Source organism: Microtus pennsylvanicus, chromosome 8 (assembly GCF_037038515.1).
Source record: "Microtus pennsylvanicus isolate mMicPen1 chromosome 8, mMicPen1.hap1, whole genome shotgun sequence".
Classification (NCBI taxonomy): Eukaryota; Metazoa; Chordata; class Mammalia; order Rodentia; family Cricetidae; genus Microtus; species Microtus pennsylvanicus.
The window spans coordinates 58951413-58974477 of record NC_134586.1 but is presented as its reverse complement, the minus strand read 5'-3'; the positions used below and the strand labels follow the sequence as shown (position 1 = coordinate 58974477).

General features: G+C 47.7%; 1 protein-coding gene across 1 annotated transcript in view; it reads right to left on the bottom strand.

Moving 5' to 3' along the window:
• Nucleotides 1-22368, bottom strand: part of Antxr1 (ANTXR cell adhesion molecule 1) — a 191244-nt gene extending 168876 nt beyond the window's left edge. The window contains exon 1 of the mRNA XM_075983580.1: nt 21832-22368. Coding sequence (XP_075839695.1) covers nt 21832-21977 — 146 coding nt within the window. The 5' untranslated portion in view covers nt 21978-22368. The remainder of the gene's footprint in view (nt 1-21831) is intronic.
• Nucleotides 22369-23065: the final 697 nt, after the last annotated feature.

The window sequence follows — 23065 nt, the reverse complement described above, 5'->3', positions numbered from 1 at the left end:
GCCAGGATGTTCGACTCTCCTACTGCCATGTGACTTCCCCTTAGTCAACCCGACTGACGGCTTTGAAAACAATGACGCGTACACTGCAGAATGCAGTTGGGGAGTTGGGAAATCAGCGATTGGGGCATGGCCAGGCTTTTTTTTTTCCCTCAAAGAAATGAAACAAAACAAGATTGAAAAACCAGAATGTGCTGTTGAAAATAACCGAAAGCAGTGCTGTAGGGAATTTCTGGTCGACTACAAGTACCATACAGGCGCCGTGTTAGGGTATCAGGATTTTTCTGTGGCTCATGATTCAGAAGATATCTTAACCAGAGAGGTACTCCCTTCTCCACTCTGCCTTTCCAGCACACACACACACACACACACACACACACACACACCCCACAAGCACACTTACACCACACATGTACTCACACATTTATGTACACAAAAGCACACTCACATACACAACACACACACATGCATGCATACAGGCACTACACACAGACACCACACACACACACACACACCACATACTTATACAGATCACACACACACACACCACTCCCATAGACCACACACATGCCACACAAATAGTTGCACACACAAATACATGCACACTAACATGTAACATGCACATACACATGCACATACACCACACTCACACGTACCCACACATGAATATACACACACATACATACAACCAAAAAAAGCTTACACACACTTTTTGACATGAACTACTGATACTTTGGCACAAATTCAACAAACAAGTGGCATGGTTGCTAGGACAGAAAGCGTTAAGCTGTCTTAAAGGTGCTTCAGTGGGCAAACTGCATGGCTTTGGATCCATTTCTCACTCTCTGCAGGTTCAGAGATGATTCCAAGAAAGCTGAGTGATCCCCAGAAGGCTAAAAAGGGACAGACCAATGTCACTCAAAGATTGCTACTATGTCAAGTTGTCACTGCTGGGGAAGTGACAAACACCGAGGGTCCACAGGACAGGGTTTTAAAATACAGCATAGTCAAAACACCTAGTTCCCTGTCATAAACACAAGGGTGGAAGACAAGTAAAAGGTAGACCATCACGGGGCTCACCTCCAGCCACAGTCGGACAGGGGCAGTGTCCACCATACTTCTTCCCACCACGGCAGACATGGGCACTGGCCACCATACACCTCCCCCACAGTAGACATGGGCACTGCCCACCATACATCCCCCCCAGCAGACATGGGCACTGCCCACCATACACCTCCCCCACAGCAGACATGGGCACTGCCCACCATACATCCCCCCCAGCAGACATGGGCACTGCCCACCATACACCTCCCCCACAGCAGACATGGGCACTGCCCACCATACTTCTCCCCTCAACAGTCAGACACGGGAAACTGCCCACCATACATCTCCCCACAGCAGACATGGGCACTGCCCACCATACATCCCCCCACAGCAGACATGGGCACTGGCCACCATACTTCTCCCCTCAACAGTCAGACACGAGAAACTGCCCACCATACATCCCCCCCACAGCAGACATGGGCACTGTCCACCCCGCAGTGACTTGCTTCCAGGCATGAGGACTAAGGCCGGAGACCCTACTGTCTTTACCTATGAGCACATTTTCATTTCCTTAAATGGCATTGCCCACATCATCTGTCACGTCTGCATCTTCTCTCTGCTACGGGAGCAGTGTGCAGTAGAAGGATGCCTTACTTTGCACATGGCCTGGTGTGGGAGGGCCTTCTGTCTATGTGTTGTTTTGATTCGTTAATGAATAAAGAACTGTTTTGGCCTGTTGATAGGGCAGAACTTAGGTAGGTGGGGAAAACTAAACGGCATACTGGGAGAAAAGAGGCAGAGTCAGAGAGATGCCATGGAGCCGCCTCTGGAGATAGACATGCAGAAACTTTGCTAGGAGGCCACGACCTTGTGGTAATATATAGATTAATAGAAATGAGTTAAATTAATATAGGAGTTAGCCAATAAGAAGTTAGAGCGAATGGGCCAAGCAGTGATTTAATTAATACCGTTTCTGTGTGATTATTTTGGGTCTAAGCTAGCCAGGAGGCCGGGAAGAACAAGCGACCTCCCCCAACAATGGCCTGGTTTCCATTCCTTTTTACTTTCACTGCAGCAGTAGGTCGAGCACTGGTTCAGTGTCTTACACATAGTGGAGGAGATGCTGTGAACTGCTGCAGTCTTTCTAGCAACTGCACAGGAAGTGGTCCTCTCTGTATCACTTAAAAAATGTGCATCTGAGAAAGGCAGTTTGATGGATACTCGCCTGGCTTCTTTAGAACTTCAGAAAAAAAGAAGGGCAGATGCTTAAATGGAGGAGTCATATCGGCTCTAAAGGGGGCAAGTTCCCCACCCCTTAACAGGCACCAACCTCATGGTGAACTGTGTTAGGCAGACAATGGGACAAGGGAGGACCAAAGATTTCATCATAGTTTTAATGTATTTAGTAATAAACCACAGAGCTTTAGAAATACTTACTGCTCCTTCGATTTTCTTTATTAGCAGTTAGGACTAGTGCAGGATGTAAACTCAGAGTCCTTGTTGGAAAGTTCTTAAGAATTTCAAGGTGGTAATAACAGATAGAGCATGTGGCCAAACGCCAGGCCTTCTTACCTAGTGCACGGGTCCCAACACACAGGCAAACACCCAGAAAGCCACCACAGTAATGATAGTCTTTGCACAATCCTACTGGATTCAGTTCTTAGTTCAGGGGTCAGTTTGCTGTTTCTGTGAAGAGCCAGACAGTAACTATTTTAGGCCCCTTGGGGGCGTGGTATATGGTCTCCATGTCAACAACTCATTTTTGAAGCATAAAAGTACTCATTGAGCCCTAACAAAAGTGATTCCGTTGCAACAATTTTTCTTTTTTCTTTTTTTTAGAGAAACAGGGAGCGGGCCAAAATTTGACAACCTCTGGATTAGACATCCACTTTCTTCCATTCTGGATCTTTCTAATTTTTTTTATTTATTATTATGTCTTCCTCATGACTTGTTGTTATAAAAACATAAATATCTTCCTTATGGCAGAAGTTCTGAGGTACTTCACTGCTCACTTCCGGTTCCTTGACACTGAGATTACGGAAGTAAAACCTTGTGTGCTGGGAGATATGAGACATTATCTGTGACTTAATAAATATTTCATGGGCATTTGAAAGGGAAGTCTAGTCTCTGTGGGGTGCAGGGTTTAGGATGGATTTATTAAATCAACTTCATGAGTTATTATTCACATGCTGCCTTCAGAACGTGTAAGTGTTCAGAGTCATCTTCCAGAGTCAGACACGAAGATGCCACGGTTTCCCTCTCCGCACAAGCAGAAGCCATCTTGGCACATTTTGGAAAAGTCAAAACACTGTGAAGCCCGTGATTTTTCCAGGGTTCAGGATCCATTATTTGACCACACTGTTAGTTTGTTGATATTTTAAGTTTAGGATTCAAGGTTTTTATTTAAAATTGGTAGGCGGTTTTGTTCATGGTCACACTATCTTCAGCAGATTCTGGCTTCCTAAACACACTGAGAAGTGACTCATCTTCGTCTGTGTCTGTGAGAGTCCAGCACAGAAATCTCTTAGTCCTTGAGGACCTGGCAAATGTGTCCAAAGCCAAAGGACCCCACTCTCCCGGTCTTTCTCAAGGAAGTGCATGAATAAAAGGTAGAACATCTCACCTGAAAGGGTCTTGGGGGAACAAAAAACCTATAACATGGGTAATCTCATCAAAACGTTGGGTGTTCTAGCTATCTCTGACCCAAGCAAGTGGGACTGGGAACAGGATGGGAGCAAAAAATCAACAACATTTCCTGCCTTATGTAAATGTAGTAAGAGGAATTGTTGGCTATTTTAGATAGAAAGTACATATTTTCTTTGAAGTCTAACCGAGTCTTTCACTTTGCTCCCTAATCTCATTGGAGCATGGTTAAGGCCATTACATACTTCTGCTTCTCCGCATTGTGTCTTTTTTACCTCTTATTTTCAATATATTTTTTATTTTGATACTAATCTCTTCATGTAGTCTTTTCAGTAGGGAACAATGCATGACACATACTTTGAAGCCTACAGAAGGTGGGCTGAGCAGTTTAAAAGCCGCACTCGCTCAAGAGCTGTAATTACTGGTGTTGTAGAGCAGTTGGTGTTGTAAACTAAAGAACACTAAATGACAACCCAAGTCTTACTTTTGGGGGTGTGGGGGAACCTATTGTCTTCTCTTTTTCTGCTTACTCATATGCTTGGAGAATTTGTCTAGGATCAGGTAATCTAGGGGCCACTTAAAAGTTCATTTGGCCCAGGGCTTGGTGAACCATAGAAGAAGTCAATCTCCTCTGTCTCTGTCTCTCTCTATCTCTCTCAGGGAAAGTGTCTTCTACCAAATTTATTTACTTATTTGCTGTATTATTTATAAATATGTTCTCTTCCTAGAAATTAATGTCAGATACGCATGTGCACACTCACACACACACGTGCACACAAGCACACACACACTCACAACGCACTTCACCCACTGTTAGTATTCTAAAGTCCTCTCTCACAATTTAAGTCTGGGAATACTTTCTGTTTACATTCTTGCAAAAGTTTCACAAAGGGTCTTCCAACAGGCTGACCCTACTTTGGGCACTTTTCAGTGAGGTGGTCATTATTTCCAAGTATTTTAATATTTAGATATGGTGTAGGCTGCCCCCCACCAAAGACTTCACATTTTCTTTCTCATGATAGACTGCTCTTGTTTGTTGACACAGTTCCAACTCAACATTGACATTATCAGGGAGCTTCTTGTTTCCTTAAAGGGCTTCAATGCTCACGGCTGGCTTGATTTATTTATCTATTTTTATTTAGTTCGATAGTTGGGTCTAGCTGTATAGCCCAGACCACTCTTGAATTCTCATCCCTCCTGGCACAGCCTTCTGAGAGCTACGACCAGAGGTGCACACCTACATACAGTATCGTGTCTTCGATGCAACAATAACACAGTTTAAATGTTTCTGTGCATCTTGATTCACTTTTATGATTTTCACTGAAACAAAACAAAAACAACGTCCTTTCTAGAACAATCTGTATCTATCTGAAAATACTTTCATGTTTCCTTCACTAGCAAATGACACCAAAAATAATTTTACTCATTTAAAAACGATGCTTTTTGGAAATCACGATTCTTGGCATTGAATGTTCAAGAGCCCTTGTGGGCAGCCTGTGTTTTCTTTCTTCTTTAGTCTTGAAAAGTAATTTCTAACCAGAAAATGCCTATATATCAGTATCTTCTAATAAATGATTAATTTTGATTCTAGGTCGAGGACCCTATCAAGTTTGTGTTTCAGGCTTTCCTTCAGTCACACACACTGTCTTCCACTACGTTTTTAAATGATTTTCCCCCGAATGTCCTTCAGCAGTGAGCACTCTGGTGCTCTGGATGTCTCCCCCGTCTTCTGTTATAGTCTCCCCATCGCGGCTTTCATCTATCTATTTCCTCTTCAAATCCCGCCCCCTCAAGCCCGCCTTTCCAGCTGCACTTTCCGCGTGGCCAGCTCTGCTCCTCATTACTTCTTGGGTGCCTTTAACTATTTCCTTATTGTTTTATACTTCATCAATTGTCCTAGGTCCCTTGTTTCCCACTTCATAGTTTATCTTCTGTTTCACAAATTCTTGTTTTATTTACTTCACTAAAGCCATGTGGTGCTAACCGCTGTCTTTAACACCTTTGCCTCAATAATTCTATTTAACTACTTATTTTAAGGTGTTAAGATCTTTAGGCTCCATCTTCATCCATGAATGTGAAGTGTAACTGAACTTCAAAATACAACAAATGACTGGACATGGGTTCTACCGTTTGTGTCCTATAGTTTTAAGCTCCTCTGAGGACTTAATCTAAGGAATGCAGTTGGCCTTGCTAGGCTGAAGTGAACAGTCATCATCAAGCTAGGCAGAGTTGGGGATGGACTTGACCCCTGACCGTGGCCATTCACACAAGGACACATCATCCTTGCAAGGGTTGTTGCTTGGCTCTGGACATTTACCCCACTCCCACTTTCCCCTTGTTTTCTTGGTCTCTACCGGAGGTTCTCTCATGCTGTACCTGGTCTCATTCTGGATCCCATTGCAGCCACATAACCAAAGACAGTTCCCACTTCCCTGGAACCCACACCAGATAGTCACTGTCCCAAAGATGTCCAGGCCATTGCCTCCTGGCATAAGGGTCCCTCAGTTCTCCTACATAGCTGCTCTGTGCAGTGACGGCACACAGTGGCACCTGGGCTCTCTGTGCAGTGACGGCACATGGTGACACCAGGGCTCTCTGTGCAGTGACGGCACACGGTGGCACCTGGGCTCTCTGTGCAGTGACGGCACACGGTGGCACCTGGGCTCTCTGTGTAGTGATGGCACACAGTGGCACCTGGGCTCTCTGTGCAGTGACGGCACACAGTGGTATCTGGGCTCTCTGTGCAGTGACGGCACACAGTGGCATCTGGGCTCTCTGTGTAGTGATGGCACACAGTGGCACCTGGGCTCTCTGTGCAGTGACGGCACACAGTGGCACCTGGGCTCTCTGTGCAGTGACGACACACAGTGGCACCTGGGCTCTCTGTGCAGTGACGGCACACAGTGGCACCTGGGCTCTCTGTGCAGTGACGACACACAGTGACATCTGGGCTCTCTGTGCAGTGACGACACACAGTGACATCTGGGCTCTCTGTGCAGTGACGACACACAGTGACATCTGGGCTCTCTGTGCAGTGACGACACACAGTGGCACCTGGGCTCTCTGTGCAGTGACGACACACAGTGACATCTGGGCTCTCTGTGCAGTGACGACACACAGTGGCACCTGGGCTCTCTGTGCAGTGACGACACACAGTGGCACCTGGGCTCTCTGTGCAGTGACGACACACAGTGGCACCTGGGCTCTCTGTGCAGTGACGACACACAGTGACATCTGGGCTCTCTGTGCAGTGACGACACACAGTGGTATCTGGGCTCTCTGTGCAGTGACGACACACAGTGACATCTGGGCTCTCTGTGCGGTGACGACACACAGTGGCACCTGGGCTCTCTGTGCGGTGACGGCACACAGTGGCACCTGGGCTCTCTGTGCAGTGACGACACACAGTGGCACCTGGGCTCTCTGTGCAGTGACAGCACACAGTGGTATCTGGGTGCTCTGTGCGGTGACAGCGCACAGTGGTGTCTGAGCGCTCTGTGCAGTGAGGGCACACAGTGGTGTCTGAGAGCTCTGTGCACACAGTGGTATCTGGGTGCTCTGTGCGGTGACAGCGCACAGTGGTGTCTGAGCGCTCTGTGCAGTGAGGGCACACAGTGGTGTCTGAGAGCTCTGTGCACACAGTGGTATCTGGGTGCTCTGTGAGGTGACAGCACACAGTGGTGTCTGAGTGCTCTGTGCACACAGTGGTGTCTGGGCTCGAAGGAATAGTTTGTCCCACTCAGGTCCCACTTATTTTTAATTTGAGTTGAAGATTTAATTGAAAGTTCTCTGGGAGCAAAATAGAACTTTAAACCATAACTATAGTCCATAGATTGACTAGGAACTTGCAAAACAATAAATATAGTCAAAGAAGGACTGGGAACATTGTTTTATCGATCCTTTTATACTGCACCATTGTAGCATGTTGCGGGTTTTGTATGGCTCTGTTTATCCAAATAGCTAAAGCATAACACAGTTAGCAAAGACCGAGAGGCTGGAGGTGTATTTACGTCAGTTATTGTTAACCCGAGAATAAATTAGGAATTTATAAACCATATTTACCAAATATATTCTATTTATTAAACATGCATTGTTACTATTTATAATGTTTATATTTTGGACAAAGCTTATCATATAAACATCCATTCTACCAGGTCCTATTCTTTACTATTCCTTACTTCAAATTTATTTCCAGCTTTGATACTGTTCCAGAAACTCCTTGAAAGTGTTTCTCTATTTCTTTTTTTAAGCTTGGCCACAGGGTTGAGAGTAGACCCTGGCTGACCTCTTCCAAAGCCAGCCCATCTGCTTTGTTGTTTCTCATATTAATCCTACCAGCTTTGCCTGTCACCATGCCCGGATGTGATGCAGGCTCCCCTAGTAACCCCCAAGGCCTCTGTCGAGAGAATGGGCATCTCTAGGTGACGGCAAGAGCGGGGTGAGGCTGTCTATGTCTAGCATCCTGTCCTGAAGTCACAAACTTTCTCCCCTTTCTCACTCCTCGGGTCATTACATGTTAGCTTTTGCACTTATGATGTCCCCAACAACACTTCTAAGAATGATTAATGCCTTCATTAAAAAAAAAAACAATTACGTTTATTTATTTGTGGAGGACATGCATGCCACGGTGCATGAGTGGAGGTCCGTGGACAACTCGCGGCAGTCGGTTCTGTCCTTCTGCAGTGGGTCCCAAGGACCGAACTCAGACTCGGGTTGTCAGGCCCCACAGTGAGCACCACTGAGCCCTCTCCCGGCCCTGATGCCTTCCTCTCTGCTAAAACATCTTCTCTGTCTTCATCTTCTTGTGCCTCTTTACAGAATTCATTCATTCACAGGGGTAAATAACGAAGACTCCTCGTGCTCTGAGTACTCACAAAGAGCAGGCCCCTGTGCTGAGCGCTTGGCCTTGGCTGTCATTTAGCAATGGCAGTTGGCACTTTGGGTGTGGCCAGCTCTGCTCCCTCTGCCCTACTCCATGATCCATACTTACAGGTGAGTTCACAGAGAAGCCAAGCAACTTCTTCGAGGATGCACAGCTCTTAAGTGGTAGACTTGGGATTTGATCCAGTTGGTCTAGCCTTACAATCCATCATTTTGCTTCAAACCTCAAGTCTTCAGCATTTAACCCTGTACAAATGACCGCTATGCAATACTGCCTCCCCATGGCGGGGCTAGGAAATGTACAATTGCAGTTGATGGTGAAGATCGAGATACACTGATATGGGAACTGGGGAGTGGGGCTCCAGGAAAGGCTTAAAACTGTGGCATTTAAATGGTGGACTGTTGCCCACAATAACAGAACAAAGGGTGGAAGACCAGTCACAGGTTTGTCTCAGTCTGCTCCCTCTCTGACGACAGCTAATAATCCCAATCACCATATAATTGAAAATCCAGTTTTGAGAGACAAAGGAAGCTTTAATTTCACTGGGACAACAGAAATACACCAGGCCTCTCCTGGGCAAGCCTGGACGTTTGGTCACCTAGGTAACAAGGATTCCTCCCATCGCAGATGTCCCCGTTGGTGGGTGGCTGTTGAATGCTATAGCTCTAACTGGGATGCCCCCTCTTATCTTGCTGCTTCCCAGCTTCGGAAACCTGGACTTGCCTTTTCCGGGCGGGTGACAGCAAACTGGTCGGGATGCTGCTTTTAAATTTTTGCCATTGCCAGAGGTCCTTTGTCCACTAATGCGTTCTGCGTCAATGAACAGAGGTCTACAGACATGCTATGGTCTGGATGAGATGCTTCATGATGAGCATTGAGCGTTTTTCCTCTCCTTCTCAGCTCTGGGCCACCCCACTGCTGCCACAGGGTAGGAGTTGTTTGGGGTTGGGAGATTCTGAACAAGAGAAGGGTTTTCAGTAAAGATGCAATGCTGGGGACCACAAGAAGCCCCAGTTCATGTGTCTTGAAGAGAAGTGGGCATCACTTAAGTGGAGTTGGGGTGGGATGGCTTCACTGCAGCTAAATGTGTGGCTTAGTTACAGGACTCAGAGTTCCAGAAGACAAGATGGATGAGGTATAAAAAGAGATCAATTTGAGGAGAAGTTTACTGAACTGGTTAAAAAAAATGGTAGAACCATGAGCTAAAGAGATGGCCGGGAGAATGGGGCAGACCCAGGGCAGATGTGGGCATGTGTACCCAAGGCGTTTCAGCGTGAGGGAGACTACTCCCAGATCTTCAGCTCAAGCGCCCAGCTTACAGCAGCATCATCCTTTGAGACCAGTACCACGGGAGGAGAAGGCTTTAGTGGTAAATGTCCAGATAATCCTCCATCCCCCGGCTGGCTCCCCTCCTTCCCCGGTGCTACAGTCCTGTGCGGCCTCTCTCCCCATCACCCTGCTCCGCTCTGCTGAGCGTAGCTTCTTCTTCTGCCTAGACAACTCCTACTGGCAAGTCCTCTGGGCTGGACCTTGGCCATCTCCCTCCTCAAACCCCACCTCTTCTTGACATTTTAAAGTCCTTATGTCATTATCTTTATATTAGTTATTAGCCGTGCCTACATTTTCAACTGTTGCCCTTGGGCTAACAATATTCAAGGCTTTATTTCCAGTCCCAAGGCTCCAATGAAGCCGCCTACTCAGTGTCTCCACCCAAGTGCCCTCCATGCTCAGACTCGCCCCATCCATGACAAGGTTCTCTAGCATTCTGAAACCTGCTTCTTCCCAAGGCTGCTTCCCCTCCCCCACACACTCAGCCTACTGCTCAAGTCTTGCTCTCACAACAAAAAACTTCCAGCTTCACTTATTCTCTTGTCTCCATCCCCACCGCAAGCAGAGGTGATCGATATATAGCCAATAGACATGAGGTGATTGATATATAGCCAATAGACATGAGGTGATCGATACATAGCCAATAGACATAAGGTGATTCATGTATAGCCAGTAGACATGAGGTGATCCATGTATAGCCAATAGACATGAGGTGATCGATACATAGCCAATAGACATAAGGTGGTCCATGTATAGCCAATAGACATGAGGTGATCGATACATAGCCAATAGGCATGAGGAGATCCATGAATAGCCAATAGACATGAGCGCACTGCCACTGCTCTCGGAAACTCCTCAACTTAAAAAAAAGAAATTACTAATCTACAAACTTATTGCTGGAAGGATAAAATTCAGATTCTTCCTAAGGTCTTCCCTGTCACACTTACATGGCAGTTAATGTCACTCGGCTTTTCTGTACATTGCTTCTTTACTATTTGGCAAAATCCCACTCAATTTCCAGGTTCCTGGTCCAAAGTTACCTCCTCTCCAAAGCCTGCAAAACTCCCTCTCCTATCAACCCAAACTACGTCACTAGCATTTCTTTTGCTTTGTCTCTTCCACTGCACCTTGAGCTCCCTGAGAAAAGGACATGCTCTTTATAATTCCTAAGGCTTAGCAGTTTCATAAAAACTGAACTGAGCCAGGCATGATGGCACACGCCTGAAACCCAGTACTTGAGTGACAGAAGTAGGCACGCCAAGAAGAGTTGAAGGCCAGTTTGGGTTACATGAATTCCTGTGAGAACACGCACATACACACACACACACACACACACACACACACACACACACACACACACACGAGGGTGGGGAGAGGGGAGAAGAAATAAACAGATTTGATATGTACCTTACCCTGGTCAGATAGTCTCCATTGCACTGAAGATGGGGAGCATCATTTGTTAGCGGACCACAACGTTTCTCTAGGGGTAGTTATAACTACCAGCATCATGGACCACTGATGTCTTCAATGCCGCTATATCCACCATGACATCAGACTTGTTGCTATGATCACTGTTATCATCACCCATCACTGTGAGCACCATGAGCATCATCACCTCTTTCACCATCACCACTATGATCATCCCTGTCACCATCAGTACCATGACAGTTACCCCTGTTATCATCATCACCATCTCTATAGCCATCCCTCTGTCATGAACTACCATTGTTATCATCCTTGTCATTGTCATGACGATCATCATCTCTGCCACCATCACCATCATCCCTGTCACTACCATCTTGACACAATCAGTTACCATCACTATCATCCCTGCCATGATCATCACCTCCATCATCCCCATCACCTTCATGTCTGTCACCATCATCCTTATATCACCATCAGTATCAGCACCACCATCTTTAATGCTACCACCACTCATTGTCTGGATTACATGTATGTCACATATGTCTGAATTTCACTCATGTATGCATTTGCCAAATGCAGGTTAAGATTTTAATCTTTAGAACATTTCCCTGAGCAGAAGTTTTAATGCCCATTTTATTAACAAGAAGGAGCCAATCATCGGAGAGGTTAACAGTTTTAAAATCATTTCCCCAAGTTCACAGTGCTCGGTTAAAGCTTGAGCTAAGGTTTATAACTGGAGCCATCTAAGCCCAAAGTTGGCATCCATAGCCCTGTGACTGAGCCTTCGTTTATCCTTGTGCAGCACTGAGCCCAGTTCATTCTGGAGTCTTGATGGAAATAGAGCCAAGGTCGGTCCTAGTGAGTGAGCATCATGGCTTGTGTGTGTGTGTGTGTGTGTGTGTGTGTGTGTGTGTGTGTTTGTGTACAAAATAGGATTTGTCAACACTGGTGGACAAGTAATGGCCTACCTGCTACACCGTTCTCCCTCCTCCACCTGCTACACCGTTCTCCCTCCTCCACCTGCTACACCGTTCTCCCTCCTCCACCTGCTACACCGTTCTCCCTCCTCCACCTGCTACACCGTTCTCCCTCCTCCACCTGCTACACCGTTCTCCCTCCTCCACCTGCTACACCGTTCTCCCTCCTCCACCTGCTACACCGTTCTCCATCCTCCACCTGCTACACTGTTCTCCCTCCTCCACCTGCTACACTGTTCTCCCTCCTCCACCTGCTACACCGTTCTCCATCCTCCACCTACTACAGTGTTCTCCCTTCTCCACCTACTACAGTGTTCTCCCTTCTCCACCTGCTACACTGTTCTCCCTCCTCCACCTGCTACACTGTTCTCCCTCCTCCACCTGCTACACTGTTCTCCCTCCTCCACCTGCTACACAGTTCTCCATCCTCCACCTGCTACACAGTTCTCCATCCTCCACCTGCTACACTGCTCTCCATCCTCCACCTGCTACACCGTTCTCCCTCCTCCACCTGCTACACCGTTCTCCCTCCTCCACCTGCTACACAGTTCTCCCTTCTCCACCTGCTACACCTGTTATACCTCCTCCACCTGCTACACCGTTCTCCCTTCTCCACCTGCTACACTGTTCTCCATCCTCCACCTGCTACATTGTTCTCCCTTCTCCACCTGCTACACTGTTCTCCATCCTCCACCTGCTACATTGTTCTCCATCCTCCACCTGCTACACTGTTCTCCATCCTCCACCTGCTACACTGCTCTCCATCCTCCACCTGCTACACCGCTCTCCATCCTCCACCTGCTACACTGTTCTCCCTCCTCCACCTGCTACATTGTTCTCCCTTCTCCACCTGCTACACCGCTCTCCATCCTCCACCTGCTACACCGTTCTCCATCCTCCACCTGCTACACCGTTCTCCATCCTCCACCTGCTACACTGTTCTCCATCCTCCACCTGCTACACCGTTCTCCATCCTCCACCTGCTACACTGTTCTCCATCCTCCACCTGCTACACCGCTCTCCATCCTCCACCTGCTACACCTGTTATCCCTCCTCCACCTGCTACACCTGTTATCCCTCATCCACCTGCTACACCATTATCCATCCTCCACCTGCTACACTGTTCTCCATCCTCCACCTGCTACACTGTTCTCCATCCTCCACCTGCTACACCGTTCTCCATCCTCCACCTGCTACACTGTTCTCCATCCTCCACCTGCTACACCGCTCTCCATCCTCCACCTGCTACACCGCTCTCCATCCTCCACCTGCTACACCGCTCTCCATCCTCCACCTGCTACACCGTTCTCCATCCTCCACCTGCTACACCGTTCTCCCTCCTCCACCTGCTACACCGTTCTCCATCCTCCACCTGCTACACCGTTCTCCATCCTCCACCTGCTACACCGCTCTCCATCCTCCACCTGCTACACTGTTCTCCCTCCTCCACCTGCTACACCGTTCTCCATCCTCCACCTGCTACACCGTTCTCCCTTCTCCACCTGCTACACCGCTCTCCATCCTCCACATCATGTTGGCGTCCTCATCACCACCCAAACAAGGCCTCTCCCTGGAGTTCCATTTGCAGGCGCATGCTGCCTCAGCTACCGTTTGTTCTTCAGGGAGGAGGAAGGTTAGCTGTTTTTGTCTTTCTCCTTGGCCTTAAAGCTTCTGTGAGAATGAGTGACCTACACCACAGCCATCTGAGAATCATCTGAGGAGAGTTTGTAAAGTCCAAGTTCCTGGCCCAGTGAAACCGGGACCCAGCACACTTACAAGGTCAACACTTCTCTCTGGTTCTCTATATTTCCCGCCCCATTACCATTTCTGCTGGGATGGATCCTTGGGTACTAGTAATAAACAAACCTTTTTTAGTGTATTTGTGTGTGTGGTGTTTTTTTTTTAACAATGTGTTTTGTTGGGATTGTGCTTCTGCTTGGAAGTCTGCGCCCCGGATGTAGTTCCTGCAGAAGCCAGAAGAGGGCATCAGAACACCTGGGATTGGAGTTGCAGATGACCAGGAGCCAATGCGTGGGTGCTTGGAGTGAACCAGAGACCCTGGAAGAGCAACAGTGCTCTTAACCACTGGGCCATCTCTCCAGCCCGGGAGCAACAAGCTCAGCATGTGTTGCTCTACTCTCCGTTCTTTATCAGGGATTCCCAACAAAGTGGGACCAACCCTAGGTGGCTCTTAAAAATAAATGTAGAGCCGAGCAGTGGTGGCACACACTTTTAATCCCAGCACTTGGGAGGCAGAGGCTGGCGGATCTCTGTGAGTTTGAGGCCAGCTTGGTCTACAAGAGCTAGTTCCAGGACAGGGTCTAAAGCTACAGAGAAACCCTGTCCTGAGAAACCAAAAATAAATAAACAAACAAAGAAACAAATAAATGTATTGGCGTCTATTCATCGTTGGTTATCACAATGATCAGGAAGAATCATGATATTTAGATGACAAGAATTAGGAATGCTAACTTACCCTTCACTCCTGCATAATGAAAACCTGTCTCACTGGGTGTGACAGCCTCCTCTCCATCTAGAAACGCTGGTGTGGGTCAAAACCCCAAAGTCACACTCCGAATCCACCTCTGTGTGGAAACTCTTAACTCGCTGCCTCCCTGCACCAGGGCTGGATTTGCTGCCCAGCCGTCAAATTCCCTCAGATCCCACCAACTACACAAAGAGAAATTCTCGTCTTTCAAATATATTCGTGTCACACTTTGGTGACTTCCCCTTTCCACCCTATCAAGCTGGTTCCTACCCATGGCATGAAAGGGTTCCTCTTAAGTATGGCGGGAATGGGGAAGGGAAGAAAGGAGACATGGTGCCACCTCCCGGGTAGATCTGAAATGCTAGCCTCGTCGTCATTCCTGATTGGTTAGCATGCCCTAGTCTCTCAGCTCCAAACTGACCCCTTCCAGACGTGTTGGCTCCTTATCCGGCTTAGCTGCTATTCTTGCTTATGCAGGCCAGTGGAGTGTATAATTATGTTTGCAGTAGAGGCCGCAAGTGCCCACACATATCTGGTATTTCTGTCCTCCGGCATATATTTCTTCAGTCCCTTTCCGCAAGGTGAGGGCCCATGACCAGTATGGGCCAGTGGGCTGTGAGTGGCAGGATTTAAGTTGCTTCCTCTGTAGCTGTGATGGAGAAGGGACCTTCCCAGGACAGCCATGAATGCAGCCTGTCATGAGGCTTGAAGGCTGCTTATCCCCACATCATAACGTAGCTCAGCCTGACGCCCTGACTTATTTAATGTTCTTTTGACTGCTCAGTCTTGCATCTTTCAAGTAAACTGTGGCTTTGAGATTGGTTTTACTGATTAAAGTGGCCTCAGCCAGTCTCTCTACACTTCAGCTTCCCCCCACCAGTGAAGCGGTGACGGTGACTGTACAGATGTTATGGGACAGCAAAGGCTAAGCAGGCTTGTCCAGACACCATTTGTACCATAGTGCCTGGCAGGGAGCCAGGGCCGTGACAGTCACTTGTTATTTTTCCTGCTGATCTAAACTTGACTTTGATTGCCCTGCCCCAAGTCCTCACTGGAGCCTTCAGCTTTGGCTTCCCAGAGGCCCTCTCATGTCCTCTGCCTAAAAAGCCAACAGTCCAGACTGCTTCCGGCTTCGGCCATCTTTGCACCTCCCGGGAAAGGACACGGCTTGCTGTAGGCACTGTCTATCCCGGTTTTCATTGCGGGGCCAAGTGCTTCAATCACTTTGATCACCATTGAGAACATGTCTATGCCAGGCACATGAAAAGAATAAGCCAAGTATAATGGAGGAAATCAAATGTCTTTCTCAGTGAGAGCTTGGCGTGTCTGAAAATCACATCAAAATGTGTCCACATATCCTCTTTGTCTTGTGTTAGGGAATAATTAAATTAGTACAAGGGGCTGAATCTGGCCTCTCGTTCTGCCACCTGATTTATATTAGCATGAAGTGAGTCTTATTTGCATTTATGTGTCAGTCTGTCTGTCCAAGGGCTGCCAGAGTCTGTCCCTAGACACTGGGAGATAATTACAGGTTATAGTTATAGAAGAGATGGCTTCTCCCAGCCCCTCCTGGACTCTATTCTCAGTGTGACACCCAGTTTTCCCAGGTCTCCAGAGGTAAGAAAAGTAGAGGTAATTTACTTGGCAGTCGCAGAGGTAGGTAAATCACCCAGACAGAAACACAAAACAAACGCTTTCGCCTTACCTGGGTCTTGTCTACACCAAGCCTTCCTATCTGTAGGCAGTTCTACCAACGATCGCCTGCCCGCTACACCCTCTTCAAACCTGGGACCAAACTGCTGGAATGTTGGAATAAAATAAAATCCTGGCCCCGGAGAAATGCTTGTCCTGGTGTCTTTTAAGGTTACTATTGCAGCTTGTTCGAGGTAGCCTAATGCCTGCTGCCCCCCTCGCTCGGTGCCAGCTTTGCAGCCTTGTTACTCTAAACGACTTTCCAAGACATTCAGAAAACAAGTCCCATCTGTGTGCCTGGACATATCTGCAAGCTTGAATTTCCCCGTCCCATCAAACTCAATCGGAACAAACCACTAACTTATTGGACCTTTAAGCGCAGAATACTCGGAGGCACTGGTCACACCCGGGAGTGTGAATCCCTAGCCCCAGGTCTCCGGGAGGTGGGAGGGGTGGATGCAGGAGCATGCAAATTTCCCACCGGCTGTAGCTGAGGGACACTGGTCCAGTAGCTGTTCCATAATGAAGCAGTCTTAACTGCTTGGGAGCCATGATTTATTGAATCATGGTGCAGGGATTTTTAATTTCTGGAACCTTCTGGGTCTCACTGGCTATATTGCCATGTGCTTCTCATTACAGCCCAACGGCACAGGGTAGAGCTCAGCAGAGAAGGCCAGGCTGGCGGGCCAGAGCAGACAAGGTGCTGCTCTGCTGCTTTGTCGGGATCTAGTCCTGGTTGTAGACAATTCTAACCCAGGGGGGTGAACTAAAGTTTCTACCACCTACAAAATAGGGTTCACCCCGTCTGCCAACCAGGGGCTGGCTGCCTTGGGCCTTGTGTAAGCGTGTAAGAGACTGGGAACTCACCTAAATCTGGACTTTGAACTTTTCCTTTGTAGATTAATCATTGGGAACCCAGGTCTTTTCTAGAAAAACAATACCCAGCGAGGTTCCAGTCTAAGATGACAAATGTCTGTCTGTATCCATGGCTTGTGTGCCCATGTCTCTGGGGTGCCACGCTCCCTCACAGCCTGCAGATCAGCACACCTCACAACACCCAGTGGAAGTCTGAGAAAGTGACAAGCTGGGCTTCCTTTGTTTGGGAAAAGGAGATAGAGACAATTGGTTGAGCAAAAAGTAAGTCTCACCCTGCAGCCCCACCCCTCCTCATCCCTGCTTTCTTCTGAGTTCTATTTTTGAAGTCTTTACGGCACAAGTATCATGGCCAGCACTGCCCCGAGACTGGAGATGGAAAAATCCGCCTTCTCCTTCTACACAAAGAAGATTAATACATGGCGTGTAAATGTACATTGCTGTGACAAAGGACCCTGCCAGGAAGGAAAAGTCCATCCATGTCCATGATGGGTCCTGAAGACCCCTGGGAGACTTTAGAGAGGTTCTGTTGTTCTTCTCTGGGCAGGAGCCTTCCAAATCGGATTTTCAAGTCCCTGATTGAATTCCCAGCAAATTACTCTTCCCAACTATAACCAGAAAAGCATGTTTTTTATAAACATGAAATTCCATCAGTGTAAAACCCTGTGCAACCCGGTTGCCAGAGCCCCTAATAACGCCCTATTGTGTTACTGTGGTGTTCTGGGTTATCATTAGACAGTCTTTGCTCCTGGTTGAGAAAACATGACGTTCCATTAACTCTACAATCTGGGCTCCCTCCAGGCCAGAGATGCATCCTGCTCAAAGCTGAAGAGAGCCGAGCTTTAATGCCACAGGAAAGCAAACTGACTATCGGAGGGGAGGAATAGCAGGGGTGGGGAGAGCAGCCGCAGACTGGGTCCCTGTGACCCACGGCCCAGCCATCAAGGGGCTCAGAAGCCCAAGGACAAACCAAGTCAGCATTCTTTCCCTTCCCACTCTGCTGCGGTCTGCTGATGCACAGCGGTATCTGGGGAGCTCCTTCCTCTCCAGGACGGAGGACTCTGCAGGGACTACCCTGCCGCCTGTTTGTTTGCCGCGCCTGCCTGCTGGCCCATGCACCAGTTTGCCTGATTGTGGGTGTAGCTACACACACAGCGTAGAAGTTCTAGCAAGCTTTTCATTTAGCACACACACACAAAAATACCCCAGAAAGACAATGATGGGAAGTCAGAGGCTAAAATTAAGTAGTGAGGGGTTGGAAATTCAGTTCAGTGGCCAGAGCCCCCTCCACACTTTTTCTTAAGAATTCAAAATTGCTGGGTGGTGGTGGCGCACAGCTTTAATCCCAGTACTCAGGAGGCAGAGGCAGGTGGATCTCTGTGAGTTCGAGGCCAACCTGGTCTACAGAGCTAGTTCCAGGACAGCCAGGGCTACACAAAGACACCCTATCTTAAAAAACAAAACCAAAACCAAACAAAGCATTTAAAATCACATTTTTCTGAATATAAAACTGGTATGTTTATTATAGAGAAATTGGAAATTTCAGAAGTTAAAGCTCTTATCTTCTAGAGAGGAATTCTAATCCTAACAGTAAGTCCAGACATGCACATGCAGGTGGTAGCTTGGCTTTGCTCTGTTCTGAGATGGGATCTAGTTACTTAGCCTGTTTGGCCGTGGTCTCCCAAGTGCTGGCATCAAGCCTGGCCTTGCTTCTTACAAAGGTGGAATGCACACAATGTTTGGAAACATAATAGTATAAGTATTATGTATTTCTCCTAAAATATCTTGCAAACATGCACAATCCGCAAAGGCTATACAGTATATATACTCTGCATATTTCATGTCTTACTTACATCCCATTGTCAGACATTTAGGTAATTCTCGGCTTTTTACTATAAACCACACTACCATAGACACACAGTAAGGGCTCCTCTTTGACTACATTTCTTTCTTTCTTTCTTTCTCTCTTTCTTCTAAGATAAGGACGTGCTGGATGGAAAAGAAGACCCTTAGCTGTGTTAAAAGCATGCGATACTTCCTGCCAAAGCATTGTCTCACCCACACCACTCACATGGCAGCCACATGTGACAATTTAATTTAAACAAAATTAAAAGTTCACAAACTCATTTGCATGGGGACCACATACGACGAGTAGCTACTGTTCTGGACAGCAGGAGCACAGAGCACTTCTGTCCTTCTAGAAAGTTCTACGTGCAGTTCAAGTCCACGAAGACCATCGATTTACACCGTCCCTAACAAGACAGGACACAGGTGGCCGACACTGGACTCTGCAATGCTCTAAAAACCTCTGCCAACCCAATAAGCACAGTATCTTGCTTGATCTTTTTCATTTCGTTAATTGCAAGTGAAACAGAGTGGTTTTGCTTGTGCATTAACTTTCACATAAATTTTCCTTGGGAAATTATGATGTAAGGCTAATTTCATTTCTAACTAGCTTTTCCATACTAAGATCAGGCTTCGGAGAGTAAATGAGGCTGCAGAACCTTCCCCAGCTTCCTATATTCCACTTACGCTATTTTGTTGCCCACTGAAGAGCACAGTGCTTACATAGTCAAATCTCCCTCTGTTCTTTCCCATGGCTCTGTGTCCTGTCATTCTCTATAAGACGCAACCCCGAACTGACATAGGTCTTCTTCACCACTTGACAAAGAACATTTCTAAACACTAAAGAACTCACTGCCCATTTATTTGAAATTCCACTAAGCATTCACGGGGACTTACATAGTTTTCTATTTTGTCCACATACGTTTTGAACTTTTCCAAACTGTTTTCATTAATTTGCCTTCTAATACATTCCAATATTTTCTGAGAAATTATGTCTTCATTATTCTTTTCCAAAAATGTTTTATACCTTTTGACTTGGTTTCCCCCCAATAAAATAATCCTAAAATGATTCTACTGGATTTCTTCCACCACCACCACAATAAATTCGTTTATAAACTGGACCAAATGTTCAGCTCAAATTATAGAATTAGGACACCTGGTTGTGTTCACAGCACCCCACAGTCCTCTGGGAAAAGAGGGATTTGTTGTTGCTGTTGTTCATGGTTCAAATTTCCTTATGGGTTCCTTGGAACACTGTGGTTTTTGTTTCTTTTGAGTCTCAGGTAGCCTGGGTTGGCCTCAAACTCACTATGTAGCCCAGAAGCACAGGATCATCTTGAACTCCTGGTCCCCTTGCCTCCACCTTCCTACAGCAAGGATTGCCAGCCTGAGCCACTACCAACACCACCATGAGTTTATTGGTTTCTGTGGTACTGAGGAACAAACCCAGGGTTAGGCATTCTAGGCAAGCATGCTACTGAGAGGAGCCCCAGCCCTCGAGTTCTCTTCAAAGAGCACAATGCCCAGCACCTTTGGTTTCAGACAGAGTCCCAGAGTTCCCCGCACCCAGGACCTCCAGCTCCCACCTGCTAAAACGCACAAAAGATTTTCCATTTCTTAGCCTGAGCCTGAAATTTTAAGTATCCACCTTCTCGTAAATCTGTAAGAAAGAGATCTCACTTTTTATCCAAAGAATCTGGAGTTCAAAACAGCCTCTACGGAAAAACCAAGCCCCAGCAGCAACTGCGAAGCGCATTTGGTGTCCAGCGGCCAGCTTATTTTTCAGGACTCCTGTTCCAACTCCCAAATACTTTCCAGTCTGTGAAATTCATCTCCCCACCACTGCAAGCGCCTCTCCTGGCACCCGCACAAATCTAAGGAGCCCGGATCTTGAGGGACCTTTTATTGTTGCTTTTCAGCAGAGCGCATGAAGGAGCGCTTGAGTGACTGCGGCTTGGCAACCCTGCGGGGATCTGGAAAGTGTTGAACTGGTCTTAACTCAGTTCTTCCCCAAGCAAAGTCCATTTTAGTCAAGAGGCCAATCATGCTGGCCTCCCTGGCAGCCCATCAGTCAAAAAAGCCAACAGCCCAGATTTACCTACATCTCAGCTCTGGAGGCAAAGGGCACTGAGGACATCTGCCAGTATCTGAAAGCAGTTTTGGTTGACACCACTTAGGCGGAAGGGTGGCAATGTGACTGGCAGCTATCTATAGGGCAGGGGGCAGGATGGTACTCAGCCCCCTACAAGACCGTCCCTACAAAGGGCAAACTGGAATCCCAGAGGTAAAGAATCCCCAACTTGGACTCACACTAAGTGCCCAGGGTCGTCAGGCATCAAGCCACGAGAACAAAGACTGCATTTTGGGGCCGGACATTTGCAAAAGGAGATGGCTGGCTTTGAAGAGTACTCTTGCCTCTTTGGAAGTATCTGCAAGTTCTACTTTTGGTTGCAATCGTTATCACTAAGATGGGAAGCAATCAGTCAACTGCATCCTCCCGGGACTCACAAGCTTGGGGCCAGAGACAGTAAGAAAAACAGGCAAAGCAGCCGGGACCGCGCACAGCTGGGGACCAAGTCCAGCAGGGGCGTCCTTGGGGACCACCCGCCGGAAAGCAGCATCCTCCAGACACTTACTTGTCCAAGATGAAGTAGAGGTCGAATCCACCATAGCAAGCTGGTCCCCCGTCCTCGCGACGTCCCCCATGTCCGGCGCACACGAGCACGAGCGCAGCCACGCAGAGTCCCCGCAGGCCGGCGCCTAGGCTCCCCGCGCGGTCCATGCTGCAGCCGGAGCGCTGGCCTCTCTTGTGTCCACAGGACCTCAGGGGCTCGCCATTCGCAGCCGGGGCTCCCGTCCGGTCCCCTGACTCCCTTGAAAAGCCCGGAAGCAATTGTCCAGAAAAGTTCAAGGGTTTTGCTCTGGTTTCCGCCAGTTCTGCGCCGGGGTTTCGGATTTCAGGGACCCCAGGGCGCTCTGCAGAGTGGAGCTGCTGGGCTCGGACCGTCAGGCCGCTCCCAAGCTAAGCTTCAAGCTTTGCAGTCGAAGCAGTTCCGTCCTGACGGCTCTTTGTCCTAGATTTTAAGTATGATGGGGTGGGTTTTCAAATTGTTCTTGGTTGGGGCAGTGCGGTGTCTTGCTCCCTCCCCTCTCCCCTCCTTTCTTAGGTTTTTTTTTTTTTTTTTTTTTTTTTTGGAGGGTGTGGGGGAAGAAAGTAAGAAAGTCCAAAGAGTGCCACCTTGTGGCCAAGATCGGCGAATGTGTTGTGTTGGGGTCCGATAGACCTTGGCTGGGGCAGGAGTGGAGTGGGTGGGTAGTTTGGATGGCAGAGGATAAATCTCAGAGTTTTCAGGTAAGCTGTAAGCCTTAAATTAACCCTTTCTTTTTGTCTTGCTGATTGCCTTCCCCACAGCCACCTCTCCACTCTCTCTAGCCTGCTTTTTTTATTCTTCTTCTCCATCTGCGGATACACACACTGTAAACATTGGATAGAGACTCATTTCCTTCAAGCAGGGTGGCTCCAACCTCAGGCCAGGACTTTTCAAACACGACCCTTTGTGCAAATGAAGCAGGGAAGGACAAGGCCTTTGTGATCTGGTCCATGGAGCGACCTTACATAGTGTTATTTCAGATCATAAAGAGCTCTGGTTGAACTCTGCACACACAATGCCACCAAATGAGAGGCTTGCCTTGAGGCTGCCGCGGGTGGACTTGAAACCGCCAGCTGGGGCCTCCATGGTTCAGGGAGTATGTGATAACAGGTCTTCCTTTCTACCCGTGAACTTCGTTATCCCTCCCCGTCTTTGATGATGCGCTAAGGAAATAGCTGTCAAGGCTGTCAACAGTTCAAGCCATTAGGTGCTATCCCCG